This window comes from Hemiscyllium ocellatum, chromosome 37, assembly GCF_020745735.1.
Source record: "Hemiscyllium ocellatum isolate sHemOce1 chromosome 37, sHemOce1.pat.X.cur, whole genome shotgun sequence".
Lineage (NCBI taxonomy): Eukaryota > Metazoa > Chordata > Chondrichthyes > Orectolobiformes > Hemiscylliidae > Hemiscyllium > Hemiscyllium ocellatum.
The window spans coordinates 15,339,674-15,359,792 of NC_083437.1; the positions used below are offsets into that span (position 1 = coordinate 15,339,674).

The 20,119-nt window shown below is 42.3% G+C and overlaps 1 protein-coding gene across 1 annotated transcript; it reads left to right on the top strand.

Moving 5' to 3' along the window:
• The first annotated feature begins 1,133 nt into the window (after positions 1-1,133).
• LOC132833677 (proproteinase E-like) lies at positions 1,134-18,460 on the top strand. Its single transcript, XM_060852140.1, has 8 exons — positions 1,134-1,176; positions 3,312-3,400; positions 8,393-8,490; positions 8,594-8,722; positions 12,720-12,856; positions 13,920-14,062; positions 17,133-17,285; positions 18,381-18,460. Exons 1-8 carry the CDS (start codon positions 1,134-1,136, stop codon positions 18,396-18,398), a joined length of 810 nt encoding a protein of 269 aa, XP_060708123.1. The 3' UTR covers positions 18,399-18,460.
• The last annotated feature ends 1,659 nt before the right edge of the window (positions 18,461-20,119 follow it).

A 20,119-nucleotide genomic window follows, 5' to 3' on the forward strand; every position in this document is an offset into this window, starting at 1 on the left:
TCCCCTTCTGATCACGCTGTTAGAGGAAGGATATTATTAAGCTGGAGCAGGTTCAGAAGAGAGTTACCAGGATGTTGCTGGGAATGGAGGGTTTGAGAACAGGGAGAGGAGGCTGGAGAGACTGGAACATTTTTCACTGGAGTGTAAGAGATTGAGAGGTTACCTTATAGAGGTTTATAAAATCATGAGGAGTATAGACAAGGTGAATGGCAGGTGTCTTTTCCCCTGGGATGGGGGATTTCAAGACTAGGGGCATATTTTTAAGGTGAGAGTAGAGAGATCTTAAAAAGACACAAAGAGCAATTTATTTTATACACAGAGAGTAGTTCATGTGTGGAATGAACTTCCAGAGGAAATGGTGGATGCATGTACAGTCAAAAAAGCTGAAAATGTGTTGCTGGTTAAAGCACAGCAGGTTAGGCAGCATCCAAGGAATAGGAAATTCGACGTTTCGGGCATAAGCCCTTCATCAGGAATTAGGATTTCCTATTCCTTGGATGCTGCCTAACCTGCTGTGCTTTAACCAGCAACACATTTTCAGCTGTGATCTCCAGCATCTGCAGACCTCATTTTTTACCTGCAGGCACAGTCAGTCCATTTAAAAGACATTTAGATAAGTACATGAATATGAATTGTTTGGAGGGACATTGGCTAAGTGGAGGCAAGTGGGACTAGTTTAGTTTCGGATTATGGTTGGTATGGACTGATTGGTCTGAAGGATCTGTCTCTGTGCTGTATGACTCTACATCCTTAACCAGAGATTGAATATGGAATCTTCTTGTTTCCGCCCTAATCTGAGCAATGAATTAATCAGCAGAAATACTTGGCCCGGGTGGAAGGGTGCTATTTTCCCGTGATAGTTAATGAGCTTGACGGTAAGTAGCCCTTTATGAGAATGCTGTTGCGGCAGGTGGTGATTGGATCTCTACATGGAAAGTTTTTCTTGGATCACAGAAACAGGACAGCCTTGACACAAAGATATTCAATTGTTGACTTTCCTACTTAGAGTTTGGAAGCCAACAGATAGCGACATTATTAAAATACCTGCAGAGTCCAAAACAAAAGTAATTGACAGAGCATATAAAAGCCCGAATCCTTCAGTGGGTCTCTCCACGCGTCACAGCGACAGAGTGATGATGTACAATCTGCTCCTTGTTGTGTTACTTGCAGCCAGTGGTAAGTCACCAGAAGATACCCACCATTCAAGCACTATGTATAAACCAAGGAATTTGCATGATTAGATGCATCAAGCACCAGAGCAAAGACATTCTACCAAACCTGGTTAGGCATCAGGTGGAGTAATGGGCTGTTTTTGGGCATGACACTTTGGAAAGTTGTTCAGACTTTGAAAGGGTGTAGAGCAGACTTATTAGAATGGAACCAAGAATCATGGACTAGAGTTCTTGTGGGGTGAGTAAAGAAGTGGAGATTGTTCTCCTTCAGGGCAGAGAAGATTAACAAATACATGTAATAGGGTGTTTCACATTATGTAGGCTGTTATAGATTTGCTACAAATGTTGATAGATGTCACCCCATTCTAAGTCTATTCTTTCAATTCAAAGCCCAAGGTCATTGAAGACATTTACAACAACTGTGCCATTAACCAGGCTCAGCGAGCATGGGCTAGAAATTGAACATGAGGTTTTCTGATCTCTACAGTTCATTGTGTTTATTCACCAGGCGACTAGGGATATTATTATACTGACTGGTTATGTGTTGCAGTGATGTTTATGATTGAAGATGTAAGTATTGAAAAATACTGAGGGCTTTATTCAATGATGAACAAATAGGTGAGTATAAAAGAGATTAAGCTGTTTTATACTTGAACCTACTTTATTGCTATAAATAGGAATTGCAGAGAAATGGAGCCTCGGAGATTTGTGAGACAGATGTTAGACGCATCAGTATCAAAGTTTTATCTCCATGACAGGGAAAACAAAGGGCCAATGGTTTAATTTTCCTCTACTGATGAATTATACTGATCATTCAACATTCACTTTTTCAAGATATGTCTTTGCTCAGCTTTCACCTTCATGGGGGTAATGTGTGTGATGATGGAAAATGGGTGAATATGAATTAATGATCTGCTTTACATCCCTCCTGATTACCAACTATGGAGAAGTTAGCCAAAACAAAAGTGGGAAGTAATATAAAGCCGCCTGCCAATTCACTACCACTGAGTTGTACCATTGCACAAAGTCTAAATTACCTCAGTGATCCATAGGAGGATATGGTTTGATCCATGCAAGTAACCCTTTGGTATCTCACTCAAGTACCACGTTCATTTTAAAGAATGTTATCTGCCACTTGCCAGAGACTGTGAGACTTTTTATCCATATCAAATACTGACATCCGAAACTGATATGAGCACAAAAGAAAACATCATTTGAAATGTTAATATTGGTGAAAGGGATTTATTTAGCAAATATGTATCTATGAAGCTAAGAGTTAGCTTCTTCATTTGCTGAGTTAAAGATGGTTAATCTGCTTTTAGTTCGGGGCAGCATGGTGGAGCAGTGGTTAGCACTGCTGCCTCATAGCGCCAGGGACCTGGGTTCGTTCCCACCTTCAGGCGGCTGGATGTATGGAGTTTGCACATTCTCCCCATGTTTGTGTGGTTTGCCTTCGTCCAAAGATGTATAGGTTAGGTGGATTAGTCCTGCAGGGTTACAGGGATAGGATAGGGGCACCTGGGTAGGATATTCTTTGGAGAATTGCTGTGGACTTGATGGTCTGAAATGACCTGCTTCCACACTGCAGGGATTCTAAGATAAGTCTATACAGGGGACTCTCCTCCATAATGTGCAGAATTGTTTATGAATCTCCACAAATGCTAAAAGGTTTTTTTTAATCAGAGCCTCAATGGTGGAGGTTTTCTACAGAAAGGTCCTGAAACAGTTGATAAGGACCACACTCATTGCCATTTGACAGATGGGGTTTGTCACAAGGAACCTCTTAGTAGTTTCCCATTCCTTGATCCTTTGGAATCTCTGATAAATCCTGCTCAGGAGGTTGTTCCATAAGGTGGGAGGTAAGTATGTTGAAGATAGAGTGGGAAGTGAAAAGAATGGAATGATATGTTGATAGGGTGCAATGACGGAAGATGGAAAGAGGCTTATTGGGACCATAAAACACCAGGCCGAATGGCCTGTTTTTGTCGATAGATTCTATGTGCAATAATGTGTGACATAATAACACTGTATCTGTGAAGCAGATTATTGGGAAACTTAATCTACAGACACGAATTAAGTCATAGGAGCATGCTATATTGCTCAGAATGGACCATTAGTCTCTGGTTCCTTTAATTCCAGCTTATGGCTGTGGGCAGACCAGCTACCCTCCATATTCCTCAAAGGTAGTGAATGGGATTGACGCGAGGCCCTACAGCTGGCCATGGCAGGTAAGCCAATCCGCAACTTTCTCAAGTAAAGAGCAAAAGCCATGGATGGCAAAAATCGGAAACAATAAATGGAAAATGCTGAAGATGCACAGCAGGTCAGTTTGCACTGTCCATGGGAAGGATAGATTTGTCTTTGTGCAGATGTTGACTGATCTGCTGGGTGATCTCAGCCATTTCTGTTTGTGTTTAAATGTCTTCTCTCTATTGAGAAACCTAGAGGAAGGCCTCAAGTACACGGGCAACTTAAATATTGGAAAACAATAAGGAGGAGCAGGTGAGATGTCAAAAAACCGAAAGAACTGTGGATGCTGGATGTCTGAAATAAAAACAGAAATTGATGGATACGCTCAGCAGGTCTGGCAGCATCTGTGCAGAGAAACTGGTGTAAACATTTCTGGTCCTGTGACCCTTCTTTAGAATTCAGAAATAAGTCAGATAGCATCGCTTAGATGTCAAGTATTTTGAGTTTTAAAGGTAGCAGGGTTGCCAAAGAATTGGGAAACTGGGAGATGCCATAAATTTGGAAGATTGGCAAGTGCTTGGACTCTCAACTCTGAGCTCCAGCATCTGTAGTCCTCAGTTTCTCCGAGGTGTTTGGACAGAATGGTTGAAAGAAAAAAACTATGCCAAGAGTTTTAATTCCAACAGAGTGTATCTTTGAGGAAGAGGAATATTAGAGAGATGTATTTGAAGTTCAGAAAGGACAGGAAGAAAGCATTTGTAAAATTCATCCTCAAAGTGCTTTGCAACAGATACAGTCAAATGTTCTTGAAAAGCGATTGTAATTACAGAATCTGATTTGCACAAAGCAAGGTCCCCCAGATGGTTAATCACTTGACCAGCTCATTGTTATTTGTTGGTGCTTGAGGGAACTACAAGTGAGAGCAACAGGACAGCACCAGCTCTTCACACCTATAACCATCGGATATTTACAGCGAATGGACCGCATGTACTAGGCCTCAGATTCCAGTCTCAGTATTCTTGTATGTGCCGACCAGCATTATGTGCTCAAAGGTGGCTGGAATGGGGCTTGAATCCATCAGTCTGTCTCAGAAGCATGATTTTACTAATCGACCCAAGTGAACACCCTGGGACAAACAATGAGGGAGAATGTAGAGACGAACTAGACAAAGGAAAATAACTACAACTTTCATTTATATAGCAGCTTTAATAGAGGAAAGTATACCAAGGACTGATAGCAAAATGAAAAGTGATATTAAGCCATGAAAGAAGATGCGAAACTAGAGATCAAAACTTGGTCGAAAAATAAGGTTCTAAAGAACATCCTAAGGCGGAAAAAAGGGTAAAGGTTGTGGAGGGGTTTAAAAACAGAGTTCAAGTGTTTAGAGTCTTGGCAGTTGAAGAAGACACAGCCCCCAGTGACGGAACAATTGGAATCAGAACTGCACAGAAGGATGGACTTGAGGGGCACAGGGACCTCGAAGGCTGGTACGTCTGGAGGAGTTTACAGTGATAGGGAGTGTCGAGTGAATACAAGGATTAAAGCGTTAATACAAAGGTTTGCAGAAGATGCACAGTGAGCTAAGGGCCAATGGATAGAAAGTGTCTTGATGCAAGTTAAAGTAAGGGCAGAAGTGTTTTGCATTAGCTTTATGAATGTTGAGAATAGAAAAGGAAATAAAAGAACATTTTTGGAATAGTCCCGTCCAGAAATAGCAAAGGCACCGATGCTTTAGCAGCAGATGAGCTGTGGCAGGGTTGAAGTTGGTGATGTTAAGGAGATGGAGGTAGTTGGTCTGGGTTAATGCAGAGCTAGGTGATTGGAAATTCATTTCTGAGTCGAATATAATACCAAGGCATGGTGTGGAGCAGACAGTTTGCAGGAAGAAGGATGGCTGAAACAATGGCTTTAGTCCTCTTAATGTGGAGGAACGTTTTGCACATCTAATGTTTTAGAAAAACAAATGGACAAATTAGAAATGGCACAGGTGTTGAGAAAGGACATGTTGACTTGATGCTGGGTGTCAGCATATGTATAGAATCTGATGTGTTTTCAAATGAAGTTACTAAACAGCTATAAGTAGATGAAAAGTAGGAGGTGGCAAGGAATGGTTAGAGCTCTGCAGGCGGTCCACAGATGATACTGGTGGACTGTGACGAGATGGAGATGATTCAGTGTGATTTGGACAAGTTGAGTGAATGTGCAAATGCATGGCAGGTCAAGTATACTATTGTTAAATGTGAGGTTATCAACTCTGATGGCAAAAACAGGAAGATGCATTCCTATCTGAATAGGTATTGATTGGAAGAGGGGGCAGTGCAATAAGATCTGAGTGAAGCGTGAAGGTGCAGCAGATGGCGAAGAAGGCAAAACATCTGTTGGCCTTCATAGCGAGAGGATTCGAGCGCAGGAGCAGGAATGTCTTGCTGCAAGTGTTCAGGGCCTTGTTTAGAGTATTGTGTGCAGACCGGATCTCCCTGCCTAAGGAGGGATGCGCTGGCTATGGAGGGAGTGGAACAAAGATTTACCAAATTGAATCCTGAGGTGGCTGAGCAGACATATGAAGAGATCAATTGCGACTGTATTCATTGCAGTTTAGAGGAATGAGGAAAATTGCATGGCAATCTGTAAAATCCTAACAGGACTAGGCAAGGGAAATACAGGAAGGATGCTGCCAGTGACTGGGGAGTCCCCAGCCAGGGGTCAGAGATGAAGGATATGGGGCAGGCCATATAGGACAGAGATGATGAGAAATGTCTTCTTCAGAGTGTGGTGAGCCTGTGGAATACTCTGCCACAGAAAGTCGCTGAGGTCAAAATATTGAACGCTTTCAAAAAGATATAGTTCTTCGGGCTAAAGAGATAGAAGGGTATGGGTAGAAAGAAGGATCAGGGTACTGAGTTGGACCATCATCTATTGAATGGTGGAGCACACTCAAAGGGTTGAATGGCCTATTTTGACTCCTATTTTTCTATGTTTGCTTAGCACCAACAAGAGATAACGGTACAGGAGCAGGAAGAGAAGTCATTGCAGATGATTCTCTGGCCACAACTGAAGATAAGAATTGAAGAGTGAAGACAGATTATGAGATAGAAATGTTAGAACCTGATGTGGTTTCTTGGGTCAAACACCACTACCAAGATGATATGTTCTAACTGAGTCCCTACGTGTTAGGCCATGTTCCATTTGCAATGAAGATTGTGTTCCTACTGAGACAGATACCTTGGGGTTTAGTAAAAACATTAATATTTACACAGTTATAAGATCTCAGACCAATACGTAGTCTGGGTTCTACGTTTTCAGATGTTACAGTTACATTACATGACTGTAACACCACAGATAGCTAACTGTACCAACTCCATTGCGCTGTGTCTGCTGAAGGTGATACAGCAATATCACATGTCGTAACATCATCTGACTGTCCTAAAGGCATACCGTCTTCTGGGATCTGTGCAATAAAATGACAGAAGTGAGGGAAGCATTGTCAATGAGAACTACTCACCAGGTGAGAATGCTTATGGCTATGTTTTCCAGAAGAATCTTCGTCGGATCTCCGTCGGATATGCGGAACAGTCCATCTTCCGCAGCTATACTGGCACCACCTTTTCCTCCACTACATCAATGACTGTATCGGCGCTACCTTGTGCTCCCACAAGGAAGTTGAACAGTTCATCCACTTTACTAACACCTTCCACCCCGACCTCAAATTTACCTGGACCGTCTCAGACTCCTCCCTCCCCTTCCTAAACCTCTCCATTTCTATCTCAGGCGACCGACTCAACATGGACATTTACTATAAACTGACCGACTCCCACAGCTACCTAGATTACACCTCCTCCCACCCTGCCCCCTGTAAAAACGTCATCCCATATTCCCAATTCCTTTACCTCTGCCGCATCTGCTCCCAGGAGGACCAATTCCAATTCAAATACCGAACAACCCAGATGGCCTCCTTCTTCAAAGACCGCAATTTCCCCATAGACATGGTTGATGATGCTCTCCACCGCATCTCCTCCACTTCCCGCTCCTCCGCCATTGAACCCCACCCATCCAATCGCCACCAGGACAGATCCCCACTGGTCCTCACCTACCACCCGACCGACCTCCAGATACATCGTATCATCCTTCGTCATTTCCGCCACCTCCAAACAACCCCACCACCAAGGATATATTTCCCTCCCCTCCCCTATCAGTGTTCCGGAAAGACCACTCCCTCCGCGACTCCCTCATCAGGTCCACACCCCCCACCAACCCAACCTCCACTCCTGGCACCTTCCCCTGCAACCGCAGGAAATGCAAAACCTGTGCCCATACCTCCCCCCTCACTTCCCTCCAAGGCCCCAAGGGATCCTTCCATAGCCATCACAAATTCACCTGCACCTCCACACACATCATTTACTGCATCCACTGCACCCAATGTGGCCTTCTCTACATTGGGGAGACAGGTCGCCTACTTGTGGAACGTTTCAGAGAACACTTCTGGGACACCCGGACCAACCAACCCAACCGCCCCGTGGCTGAACACTTTAACTCCCCCTCCCACTCCGCCAAGGACATGCAGGTCCTTGGCCTCCTCCATCGCCAGACCATGGCAACACGACGCCTGGAGGAAGAGCGCCTCATCTTCTGCCTAGGAACCCTCCAAACACAAGGGATGAATGCAGATTTCTCCAGCTTCCTCATTTCCCCTCCCCCTACCTTATCTCAGTCCCAACCCTGGGACTCAGCACCGCCTTCTTGACCTGCAATCTCCTTCCCGACCTCTCCGTCCCCACCCCCTCTCTGGCCTATCACCCTCACCTTGACCTCCTTCCACCTATCACATTCCCAACACCCCTCCCCCAAGTCCCTCCTCCCTACCTTTTACCTTAGCCGGCTTGGCAGACCCTCCTCATTTCTGAAGAAGGACTTATGCCCAAAATGTCGATTCTCCTGCTCCTTGGATGCTGCCTGACGTGCTGCACTTTTCCAGCAACACATTTTTCAGCAGAGGAATAAAACCCTATCTTATAATTTTTTTTTGCTGTTAGATTTCTCTGCAAGTTGACCGTGGCAGTTCATTTTCTCACACTTGTGGTGGAACCCTCATTTCTGCACAATGGGTTATGACTGCAGGCCATTGCATCTCGTGAGTACGACTGTGCTGGTATCAAAGCGTTTACTTTCTCCTCCAGCTTTCTACATGTCATCAAAGTCAACATACCTTCAACTCAATTAATTCTTTATTGCAGTTATGGACGTGCTTACCGTGTGATACTGGGAGAATATGACAGGTCTGTGGAAGAGGGTTCAGAACAAGTTATCAGTGCTGCCAAAATTATCGTTCATCCAGATTGGAGCATGAACTGTATTTCATGTGGGTAAGGCCCAGGGTCAACACTTGATGTATATTTGTTATTATTGCATCATTTTTACATGTTCTTGCTCATTTCAGAACATCACGTAGTCCACACAACACATTGCACGGAATATACGCTACTTAAACCAGAATTAATGTTACCTCTCCAGTGAGATTATTTATCAGTTTAAAAGCTATCTATAAACTTCTGCAACCAGTTGTTTAGATATTTCACAGGAGGCCAATTAAAACTAAAATGAGAAAAATCACTGTATTGACACCTAAAAACGTACAAGTTGCTGTAATAAATACTTCTGCGCTTTTGCTGGTCACAGGACGTGGTAGCAGTGTAGAAACTAGATGAAAATACTCAGGTCAGGCAGCATTTACAGAGAGAGAAATTGATTCAAAATGTCCAGTTTATAAGCTTTCATCAGATACCATGAATTTTGAGATGTGGTGATATCCAGGGGCCAGATGGTCTGCTCCTCTTCCTACTTCTTCATGTTTGATAAATTTCATCACTAATCTTAAGCATTTACTAGTCCCGAGAGTAGTGGAGGCTGGAATATTGAATGTATTACAGGCTGAGTTTGGTAAATTTCTAATCTACATCAGATGGAATGGTTCTGTGAGGCAGGGTAAGTGGCCTAATGGTTGACCTTCTCCTGCCTCTTATTTCTTAGGTGTGTTTTAGGAGCAGCCCCTAGTTGTCCAGTTCCAATTCTGCTGGCCTGATGGAAAATGATCAGGTGAAAGTGAAAATGTGGGGGTACACAGCCTGTGTATAGAGGCCAGTGGGGAAATCCAACCTGCTTTTCAAATCAAGGCTTTCATTCTGGGAGACTGGAGTCCTTCAGAGTTTCGAGGACTGAAACCAAGACAAAGGAGCTGGGTTAAGCTGGGTGAAGAGCCAGCTCAGTACTGCCCATCTCTCAGAAACTAAATGAAAGTAGATTTACTTCAATGGATTAATAATCCTTCTTCAGGGCAAGCTTGAAAATCAATTTGTAAATCCTTCCAACAAACACTAATGGCAGGTGATTAAAAATGGGAGAGATTTGCGGTCGGTGATGTCATGGAAAGTTAGTCGGATCGTCTCCCATTACTCAAACAAGCATTTTATGGAGCCTGTCACCACAGTAACTCAGACTTCCTGGGTGACATGTAACACATCATGTTCTAGATTAACTGGCCAGACTGGGAAAAAAGGATCTTTCACTTAATTAGCCAAGACAAAGCAGCAATTCAGGTCATTTGTAGAGTGAGAAAGAGTGGGATATCGTGATATTATGCCAGAACTAGAGCGAGATGTGACAGACTTTAAAATCTGGGAAAGAGAGAAAAAAACAGAAAGGGGAATCACTAGGGTGAAAGCCATAGAGATTGCATAACAATTCGTCATTTCTTAATTTGGTTTCTTCTGCATTTCAGCTTCCATTCACTGTTCTTTCCTTCCCTTCAACATTTACTTGCCTCCCTGTTCCATTTCTAACTTATTCCAGTTCTGATGAAAGATCCTTGACTTGAAACACTAATTCGGGTCCAGGTTTTCACCACATCTGAGAGCCTATGCATTGTATAGGCAGCAAAGAAAGAAGCCATTGAGGATGCTAAGTCCCATTCCCAAACATAACACTTTCCACTTCCATTGGACTGTCTCAGCCTTCAGGTCCCATTTTTGTAACCCCACTGAAGGGAACAGAGATTGCTCAGAACACCTTAGAGCAGGTCTGTGCTCTTTTGGATAGCCATTGTACTCCTTTGGAGAGCTGAGGTACTTCCTTGGACACCTTAGGGGTGAGGGTTAGGTATTACATGGGGTGGGAAGTCATTCACAGTAATGAGGAGTCATCACGTAACCTTGGGGAGGGGGTTGAGTAGTCAGGTATCTTTTGATATGGTTAACTGGTGAGTAATTATGCAAAAATATGCATAAACCCCTATAACTGAGATACCTATAAAAGACATGTCAAGAAGTGTCAAAGGCTAGTCCTCTGTCTCTACTCATCGATTCAGGAAGGAAAATTGGGAACTCTGTTTCTCCCTCTCTAGATGTGCTAGACTTATAGAGTATCTCTAGCATTTTATGTTTTTATTTCAGACTTAAACAGTTATGTTTTTGTCAAAAGAAGCAATTATTAGGTTTCATCTTCACTCTGCTGCTTGTGGTGGTCCTGCAGGAAGAGTTGCTGTCACAGTCTGCCACACTCATGTGTCTTGTGTCACCTTCACACATCCACTGTAGTTCATCAACCACGGCCTGTGATATCTGTCCTCCAATAATGCGTTTGGGTCTAGCCTCTCTGCTGCCTTCCATTCTGCCCACATGGTTTAGCCAAGCATCGGGACATTGCGATCTTGCTAGATAATCCAATATTTGGATAATCAAATGCCAGATAATCAAGGTTCCTCTGCATACACACACACAATCACATGCACTCACACCCACATGCACACATTCATGTGCACACTTAATTTATAATTCCACGTTCAGACATGAACAGAAGATTAAAGTCACCCATCCTGAAATAGGACTAGAGATGAGAAGGTAAAAAATGAGGTCTGCAGATGCTGGAGATCACAGTTGAAAATGTGTTGCTGGTTAAAGCACAGCAGGTCAGGCAGCATCCAAGGAATAGGAAATTCGACGTTTCGGGCATAAGCCCTTCATCAGGAATCTGATGCTAAAAAGGAACAACCATTTTCACCCTACATATGAGTGGGTGACATTGGCTCTTGAGATTTTCCATGAAGTGCCAGTGAAATTTGAACTCTGATTTCACCCAGCTCATTCACTCGAAACCCTTCTAGAGTTTGAAGATTTCAATCAAATGCCTCTGAGGAGAATAATCTCATTTCTTCATTCTCTCCATGTAACTGAAGTCCCTTAAATCTGTTAACATTCCAGCTTGTCTATTTACTCAGTAAGCTGGCTGAGCTGTGGGGTTTGCTTTCTCCTATTGTCATAATTGGTAATTACCAGCTGGGCCCAGTTTCTGTAAGAGGTGTGGGTTATAGGGAGAGACTGAATAGGCTGGGCGATTTTTCCCGGAGCGTTAGAACTTTAGGGTTGACCTTATAGAGGTTTATAAAATCATGAGGTGCATAGATATGGTGAATAGCCAAGGTCTTTTTCCCAGAGTAGGGGAGTCCAAAATCAGATGGTATAGGTTTAAGGTGAGAGGGAAAGAGTTAAAAGGGACCTAAGGGGCAAGTTTTTTCACACAGAGGCTAATGCATGTATGGAATGAGCAGCCAGAGGAAGTGGTGCAGGCTGGTACAATTACAGATTTAAAAGGCATCTGGATGGATAACAAAAATGTAACTGAAGAAGCTGTATACAGGTACCGTTATACCAAAGTGGCAACTTATGAACTTTTCAGTGTACTCATTTGAGTACATGTGACAATAAAGCAAATTCAATTCAATTCAATTCATTACAATTCAATAAATAGGAAGGGTTTAGAGGGATATGCTCTGAATGCTGGCAAATGGGACTGGAATAATTTCGGATATCTGGTCAGCATGGTCGAGTTGGACTGAAGGATCTGTTTCTATGCTGTATATCTCTATGACTCTATATATTTTCCAATCAGCCATCCTCATACAAATATTTTCCACACACAATTTTCATCGCCATTGGTAATCTGGAGGAATCAGATAATGCATTAGTTTTACATTTCTCCCAATTTTATTCCCCAATGAAATCTGCAGACAGTATTACTTGTTGGGAGTAGAATAAAAGTGGATTTCCTGTAAGTTTCCCACCTAGATGGTTAGATTAAAACTTCTGCTCAAACCACTTTTTTAATGACAGGCAGTGAACTGTTATGAGTAAATGGATCAGTTCCTGAAATCGAAAAGAAAATAGAAACCAAATCTGAAAGATGCAGGCAGTTGTATGAAAACTGCATTATAGCCCTTTAGAACAACAGCTTTGGTTAAAATTTCAAGTAAAGTGCTTTTCAAATGAATTTAGTGATAGAGCACTAACAAGGAAATCTTCTGCCTTCCAGGAATGATATTGCTCTGATCAAGCTTGCACAGCCTGCTTACTTGAATGATAAAGTTCAGCTTGCCTGCATTCCACCTGCTGGATATCTTCTTCCCAATGGGTTTTATTGTTACATTACTGGGTGGGGACGCTTGTACAGTGAGTAAACACAAACTATTTTTCTCCACCACTTCAGTGTTGCTTTTAATCCAGACTGTACAAAACTGTTGATGGAGCGTCTGGTCATTATAACAGAAAGGGATCAAGATAGGCTGGGGCGGGAACTGATGTCAGAGTTCAAGTTTCACTGCCAAGAGACAAGCTTGCTCATGTCATCAGAGGGATCAAAATAGACTTCTGTTTTGATTCAAATTATAGCAATTCTAAAGAAAAGTGGGCCGAATGGTCTATTTTGTGGGTTTCTGAGCTGTATTGTTCTGAAACTTGAAAATCCAACAATCCACTTTTACGTATCTTAGATGTAGCAGCATAGAGAAAGATTCAAAAAGAGGGGCAGAGAAAAAAAGATGGAGGTATTGAGAAGAATGGCCAAAGACTTGGTGGAAGAGTTGAGTTTTAAAGAGGGTCTTGAACAATGAGAAGCAGAGGAGTTTAGCAATTCCTGACCAAAGATTGTAGAAAATGTTGTGAGTACGGTATATAGTGATGCAAAGCTAGGGGCATGGAACAAGGAATCGAGATTTGAAGAGGGTTGGGAGGGCAGTATTAGTGATGGAAATTAGTGAGACAGGGAGGGTTGAAGCATGATGGCATTTAAATACAAGAATGGGGAACTGGGAGCTAGCCAAAGGACAAAGAGTGGTTCATTTGGCCAGCCAGTTTTTGCATGAGTTGAGATTTACAGGAGAAGCAGAAGATGGGAGGAGAGCATTGGAATAGTTGGATCTGAGGAGACAATAGTGTCTGTTTTCAGCTTTATTCAATGGGGCCTTGTATCCAGTTAGTAAAGCCATGTGTTGGAGACTATGTTAATTCATTCTCTTATATTCTGTTTCTCCATAAGAGACAACAGTGAAGATGGATCTTATCTCCAAAGATAATGGTGAAAATGATTCAATTGCCACACTAAGGCATGGTAACATCAGACCTATTTAATGCCCAATCTCACTTATAATTCCATCTTTCCAGGTTATATTGCTGGTTTTGAATGCATTTTGAATTTATCATGTCGACTGAAAACCTTGTGTCTGGATCTTTACAGCTAATGGCCCACTTCCAGATAAACTACAGCAAGCTTATATACCAGTCATTGATTATGAACACTGTAGCCAAAGTGACTGGTGGGGCAGCACTGTGAAAACGACGATGGTTTGTGCCGGAGGTGCTGAGAAGGCTGGATGTAATGTGCGTAATAACATTAAGCAATTACATGAGTTCACTGAAGTCAGGGTTGAGTAAGATCCTACCATATCATTGAATGGGGACAACAGGGCACATTATAAAAAACTAATGGGGATGTGTCAATAGCCCGCTCCCATAGTTCAGTGAGTAAAGACATTGGCTCTGAAAATCAAGAATCCCAGCAATATTTCCACCATTGACTCACCAATGATTGCAGGGCCAATTGGAGAGCACTTGATTTGGATGAAACCCAGGTGGGCACAACTTGAACTCCTCCAGCCCTTAGCTGTTGGGATTGTAATGCCTGGCTACAAGTTGCTGGGTCTACATCCTCTTAAGCATCCAAGTACTTCCCTCCTTGTACCCTTTTAGATTAGATTAGATTACTTACAGTGTGGAAACAGGCCCTTCGGCCCAACAAGTCCACACCGACCCGCCGAAGCGCAACCCACCCATACCCTTATATTTACCTCTTACCTAACACTACGGGCAATTTAACATGGCCAATTCACCTGACCCGCACATCTTTGGACTGTGGGAGGAAACCGGAGCACCTGGAGGAAACCCACGCAGACGCGGGGAGAACGTGCAAACTCCACACAGTCAGTCGCCTGAGTTGCCTGAGTACCCTGGTGTAAAAAAGACCAATTGTATGAAACTAGAGCTTCCTCATTGCAGCGGTTAAAATCTTCTGGAGCCTGTTACGTTTCACCTCACTGGGTATTTACAGTCTCACACCAAGTCCCTTGTGAGCATGGGAATTCCCAGCACTAAGCAGGCCCCCAGCCCAAGACTGAGTGGAATTTCCCAAACTTTTCGCAAATGGTTCCAACACACTCTTACCAGGTTAATGCCTGGAATTAAGTGAAACTGATTACGAATATCACACGCCTTATGTAATATGGTTCACACACAGCCCGACCAAGAAGCTTTGATCCATGGTCTGGCCTCAGTTAGTTGACTGGGACAATAAGTAAAGGTAAAGTCACCATAGTCTTACCAGACCTTAGGGCTGCTCTTTCATTACAGAGAGAGAGAGAGAGAGAAATGGTGGTGGTTTAACCTGAGAGTCACCATGCTATAGGCAAGGGGAAAGGTTGAGAAGGAGAGTTCTTCATGGTAACCTTGGCCAGTCCGGGAATTAGCTTGTGCTATTGGCATCATTCTGCCTCATAAACCAGCTAATCAATGCTCAAACATAATCAGGATATAAGAGGACTTGTGATCACTGTGCAGTGAGCTCACTTTCAGTTGATATCAGGTTAACCTGTTTCTCAAAGTGAGTCCTAGCTCCTTAAAGCACAGAGGCCCAGCATTTGCCCAGATATTGAGCTAAATTCCTGCCTTCCTCAAGGAATAAAGTTGAGTATTTTCTGTATATTTCAGCTCCAGGTTATTACCTGATCCTTTGTAATCATCAGGATATTCAAAAAGCAACATAATAACTTTGCATTACACTTTGATTCAGGTTTTAAGTCAACCAGAAGAAATGACCCCTCTTTCTTTCTAACTATTTGGCCCAACTATTTGAAGGATTCGGAAAGACGCTTCCACTTCAAGAAGAAATATTATTAAAACAGTTTTGGGACACGTGTAAAATAACCGCTGGAGATTTTTATTTTAACATTCCCAATCAAACATACTTGTATTTGAATTGAATATCTTGTCCCTTTACTGCAGACCCAAGAGAAATACAATTGAAACATTAACTCCAATCATTGCATCAAACCAGATGGGGACATGACTTCTGTGAATTAGGCTGAGTTCTTTATATTTCACATCACTGGAAATAACAAAATCAATGTTTATTTTTGTCACAATTACAGTACAGCCTCAGTTATCTGAATGTCGATTATCCAAATTTTGGATTATCCGAACAAGATCTCAAGGTCCTGTACCTCAGCATTCAGTTATCGGTTAAACAGCATTAAGGCATGCGTGGCCGGATAACCGAGAAATGTTAGGATAACCAGCACTCATAAATTACCGCTTGATTACGATTAGATCAATTATCCAAACAATTAATTATCCAAACAAAATCCTCCTGCCCGCCTTGTTCAGATAATCGAGGTTCTACTGGAAATGCCTGACAACATTCACTGAATATGTTCCCAAGATGGAAGATAGAAACAGGAATTGGTCGGCCAGGCCCTCAATTCTGATCATTTACTTGTTCTGGATGTAGATTTGTTCGCTGAGCTGGAAGGTTCATTTCCAGATATTTCGTCATCCTACTTGGTAACATCTTCTTTGTCTGGAGGCCCACTGAAGATGTTACCTAGTATGGTGACAAAACGTCTGGAAATGAACCTTCCAGCTCAGCAAGCAAACCTACATCCAAAGCCTCAACCTGAGCTATAAATCTTCTCAAAACTCGCTATTTACTCTGTTTTCCCATTCTATCCTGACATCATTTGATCTCAATAGTATCCATAAATCTACTAATTTCTGCCTTTAACATGTTCACTGATTGAGCTTCCATAGTCTTTTCGCCCTCTTGGGTGACAAATAGTTAGCATAGCTGCCTCACAGCAGCAGGGACCTGGGTTCAAGTCCAGCCGCAGGTGATGTCTGTGTGGAGTTTGCACATTCTCCCCATGTCTGCATGGGTTTTCTCCCACAGTCCAAATATGTGCAGATGAGGTGGATTGGCTATGTTAAATTGCCCTATGGTGTCCCGAGATGTGCAGGCCAGGTGGATTAGTCATGGTAAATAGGGATATAGGGTAAGTCTGGATAGGATGCTCTTTGGAGGGTTGGTATAGACTGAACGGGTCAAATGTCCTCTGCCTGCACTGTAGGGGTTGTATGATTTTTATTGAAGATCATTCACCCTCTGAATCAAGAAATATGACCTTGTTTCAATCCTCAACAATCTGTTGCTTATCCTGAGACAGAGTCTCCTGGTTCTAGGCCATCAGCACTGCTTCCCTCCTCCCACTGTGCCAAAGGGGCACTTTGGAGATATTCTAGCCCCAATGGAGTCATGCTTCAATGTGCCCCTCTGGAGAGGAGTGAACTAGACAAAGAAAGATAAAGTACTTCTGGAAACAAATCCCCTCTTTTCTTGCAGGGTGACTCTGGTGGACCTTTGAACTGCAAGGACTCTAATGGGTTGTGGTATGTCCATGGTGTGACCAGCTTTGTATCAGCTTGGGGATGCAACACCATACAAAAACCCACAGTCTGGACCCGGGTGTCTGCCTTCAATGACTGGATTGCCACGGTAAGCATCACTTCCAAATAGAGAGGGACTTAAACTCTTGTTATTGCATAAATCCAAATTGTGAAATCAAACATAAATGTCAGCGCAGCAGGAAGCTTTTCATCTATCATTCCTGCTCCAGTGGCCTTCTCTCCTCACTGAACCCTTCTCATCTCATTTCCTTCTCCTTTAATATTTTTAATGTCTAGTTATTCACCTCATTCCTTCCTCAATATTCACATGTAATGCATAACATGCCCTAAAAGTTCTCCTGATGAACAAAGCTTTTTTTAAGACTTTCTTTCATGCTTTCAATGATAATCTTTATATTCACACCACTTACAATTGCACACTATTTGAAGTAATCTTTCATGACTTATCATCTCAAATCTTTTCATATTTCTAAATTAATCTATTAGATCTTTCTATTATTCTAGTCTTTAGAGAACACAGCTCTAGCTTTTTCAAGAGGTAATGAGGAAGTAGGGATAACCATAGCCAAACCTTAACAGAGAATGCAGGAGAAATAGCAGGTCTGGCAACATCACAACAGTCCAATGGTATTAGTGCTGCTATGTTAATCCAGAAACCCAGGTAATGTTCTGGGTACCTAGATTCAAATCCCGCCATGGCAGATGGTAGAATTTGAATTCAGTTTAAAAAATCTGGAATGAAGAGTCTAATGATGACCATGAAACCATTGTTGATTGCTGGAAAAACACATCTAATTCACTAATGTTTTTTAGGGAAGGAGACTTAGCTGCTCTGGCCTACTTGTGACTCCAGACCCACAGCAATGTGGTTGATGTTCAACTGCACTCTGGGCAAATTGGTATGGGCAATAAATGTCGGCCTAGCCAGGGACTTCTTTGGCCTGTGAATGAATAAGAAAAGTCTGTGGTGAGAGAAAAGCTGAGTTTTGTGTCTGTATGACTCTGCTTTAGAACAACAGTAGTGATATCTGAACTTCTAACAAAATACAGAAAGTTTGAGTACTTCATAGATTAGAGAACATTCTGAGTGAGACAACCTCATCTTCAAGAACCTGTCACACATGCAAAAGTATTTAATTGAGACGTGACTGTTTTAAGTTTAACTGTGTCTCTTTTATTTCAGACTATGGCCTACAATTAATGGAGGAAAACATTGACTTTCATCAAATTGGTGTCCCCGATGAGTAATAAACTACATCATGAAGTAAAAATGCTTTTGATGTTTGTCTTAGAAATTGCAGGGAGTTCTGGTGAATTTTCAGTCTCCATTTTGACTAAAAAATGTTGCTTTGGTATGTTCCAAACACTGCTTAAATGTTATTTTTGTCTTTGAGAATGCAGCTGGGAAAGGTCAACACATGATAATATCATATTTGAAAAAAGCAGGAAAGAAAGATAAAAGCAGGACAGGATAAAAAGAAAGGCCCTTTCTATCCTTGAAAGTTGCCACCCAGGTTGATAGGGTTATTAAGAAGGTATACGGTGTATTAGTTTTTATTGGTAGAGGGATTGAGTTTCGGAATCATGATATCATACTGCAACTATACAAAACTCTGGTGCGGCCGCACAAGGAATATTGTGCACAGTTCTGGTCACCACATTATAGGAAGGATATGGAAGCTTTGGAAAGGGTTCAGAGGAGATTTACTAGGATGTTGCCTGGTATGGAGGGAAGGTCTTATGAGGAAAGGCTGAGGGACTCGAGCCTGTTTTCATTAGAGAGGAGATGGTTGAGAGGTGACTTAATTGAGACATAAAATAATCAAAGGGTTAGAAAGGGTGGACAGTGGAGAGCATTTTTCCTTAGATAGCGATGGCTAGCATGGGAGGTCATGGCTTTAAGTTGATCGATATAGGACAGATGTCAGAGGTAGTTTCTTTACTCAGAGAGTAGTAGGGATGTGGAACGCACTGCCTGCAACAGTAGTAGACTCCTTCAGTCCTTATAAAGGGCTTTTGCCCGAAATGTTGATTTTCCTGCTCCTCGGATGCTGCCTGACCAGCTGTGCCTTTCCAGCACCACTCTAATCTAAACTTGCCAAATTTAAGGACATTTAAATGATCATTGGATAGGTATATGAACGAGAATGGAATAGTGTAGGTTAGATGGGCTTCAGATTAATTCTACAGGTTGATGCAACGTCAAGGGCCAAAAAGCCTGTACTGCACAGTAATATTCTATGTTCTAAAGGGGATATAAAGAACTCCTAAATTTCTACACCACTGACTCATGATGCTTCAGTTCCAAGAATGAGAGTTTTGTAGGGAAGGTCACTAATTGTCAGATATAATTAAAAAAATTATATAGGAAATAGTATTTGCACAATTTCAAGTTTGCATTTTAAAAGGCTGCAGCTTGAGAAAATCTTATGAAGGGATACAGAGGTTCTGGAAAGAAGAAAACCACATACCAGAGGCCAGTTGGAGGCAGTTACAGGAATTCAATACCTAAAAGATGGATGTAATTCTACACAGAAAACTGAAAATATTATCAAAGTATTTGGGAACAGTAACCAGTAGACGTTCCACATGAATGACTAAATTGGCCAAGGTTACTCATTTCAACCTACTTGAGTCCTGATCACTGAAACATTACTGTATTCAGCTGTCGCCTAACTAACCTGTATTTGCCTCTTTATGAGCATGGATGCAAGCAGTGGAAATTTATGCATTCCCCATCATTATTATGCCTCAATTTGAGAAGCAACTTACTGAAGAAGTTCATGTTCCAAAGTTCACGAGCCAATACCGGAGTTTACATGTGAATGAATGCTGTTTGGAAAGGGAAGTCTTCTTTCCACCTTTATCAGCATCAAATACTCACTCCCCTCTGCTCCAGCTTCTTCTGCTCCTTCATTTCGG

Bases quoted from the DNA above. Each gene is read 5' to 3' on its own strand.
- LOC132833677 (XM_060852140.1), top strand. From the start codon at position 1,134: ATGATGTACAATCTGCTCCTTGTTGTGTTACTTGCAGCCAGTG. The intron at 1,177-3,311 runs GTAAGTCACCAG...CTTTAATTCCAG, and splicing joins TGTGTTACTTGCAGCCAGTG to CTTATGGCTGTGGGCAGACC. The intron at 14,063-17,132 runs GTGCGTAATAAC...CTTTTCTTGCAG, and splicing joins CTGAGAAGGCTGGATGTAAT to GGTGACTCTGGTGGACCTTT.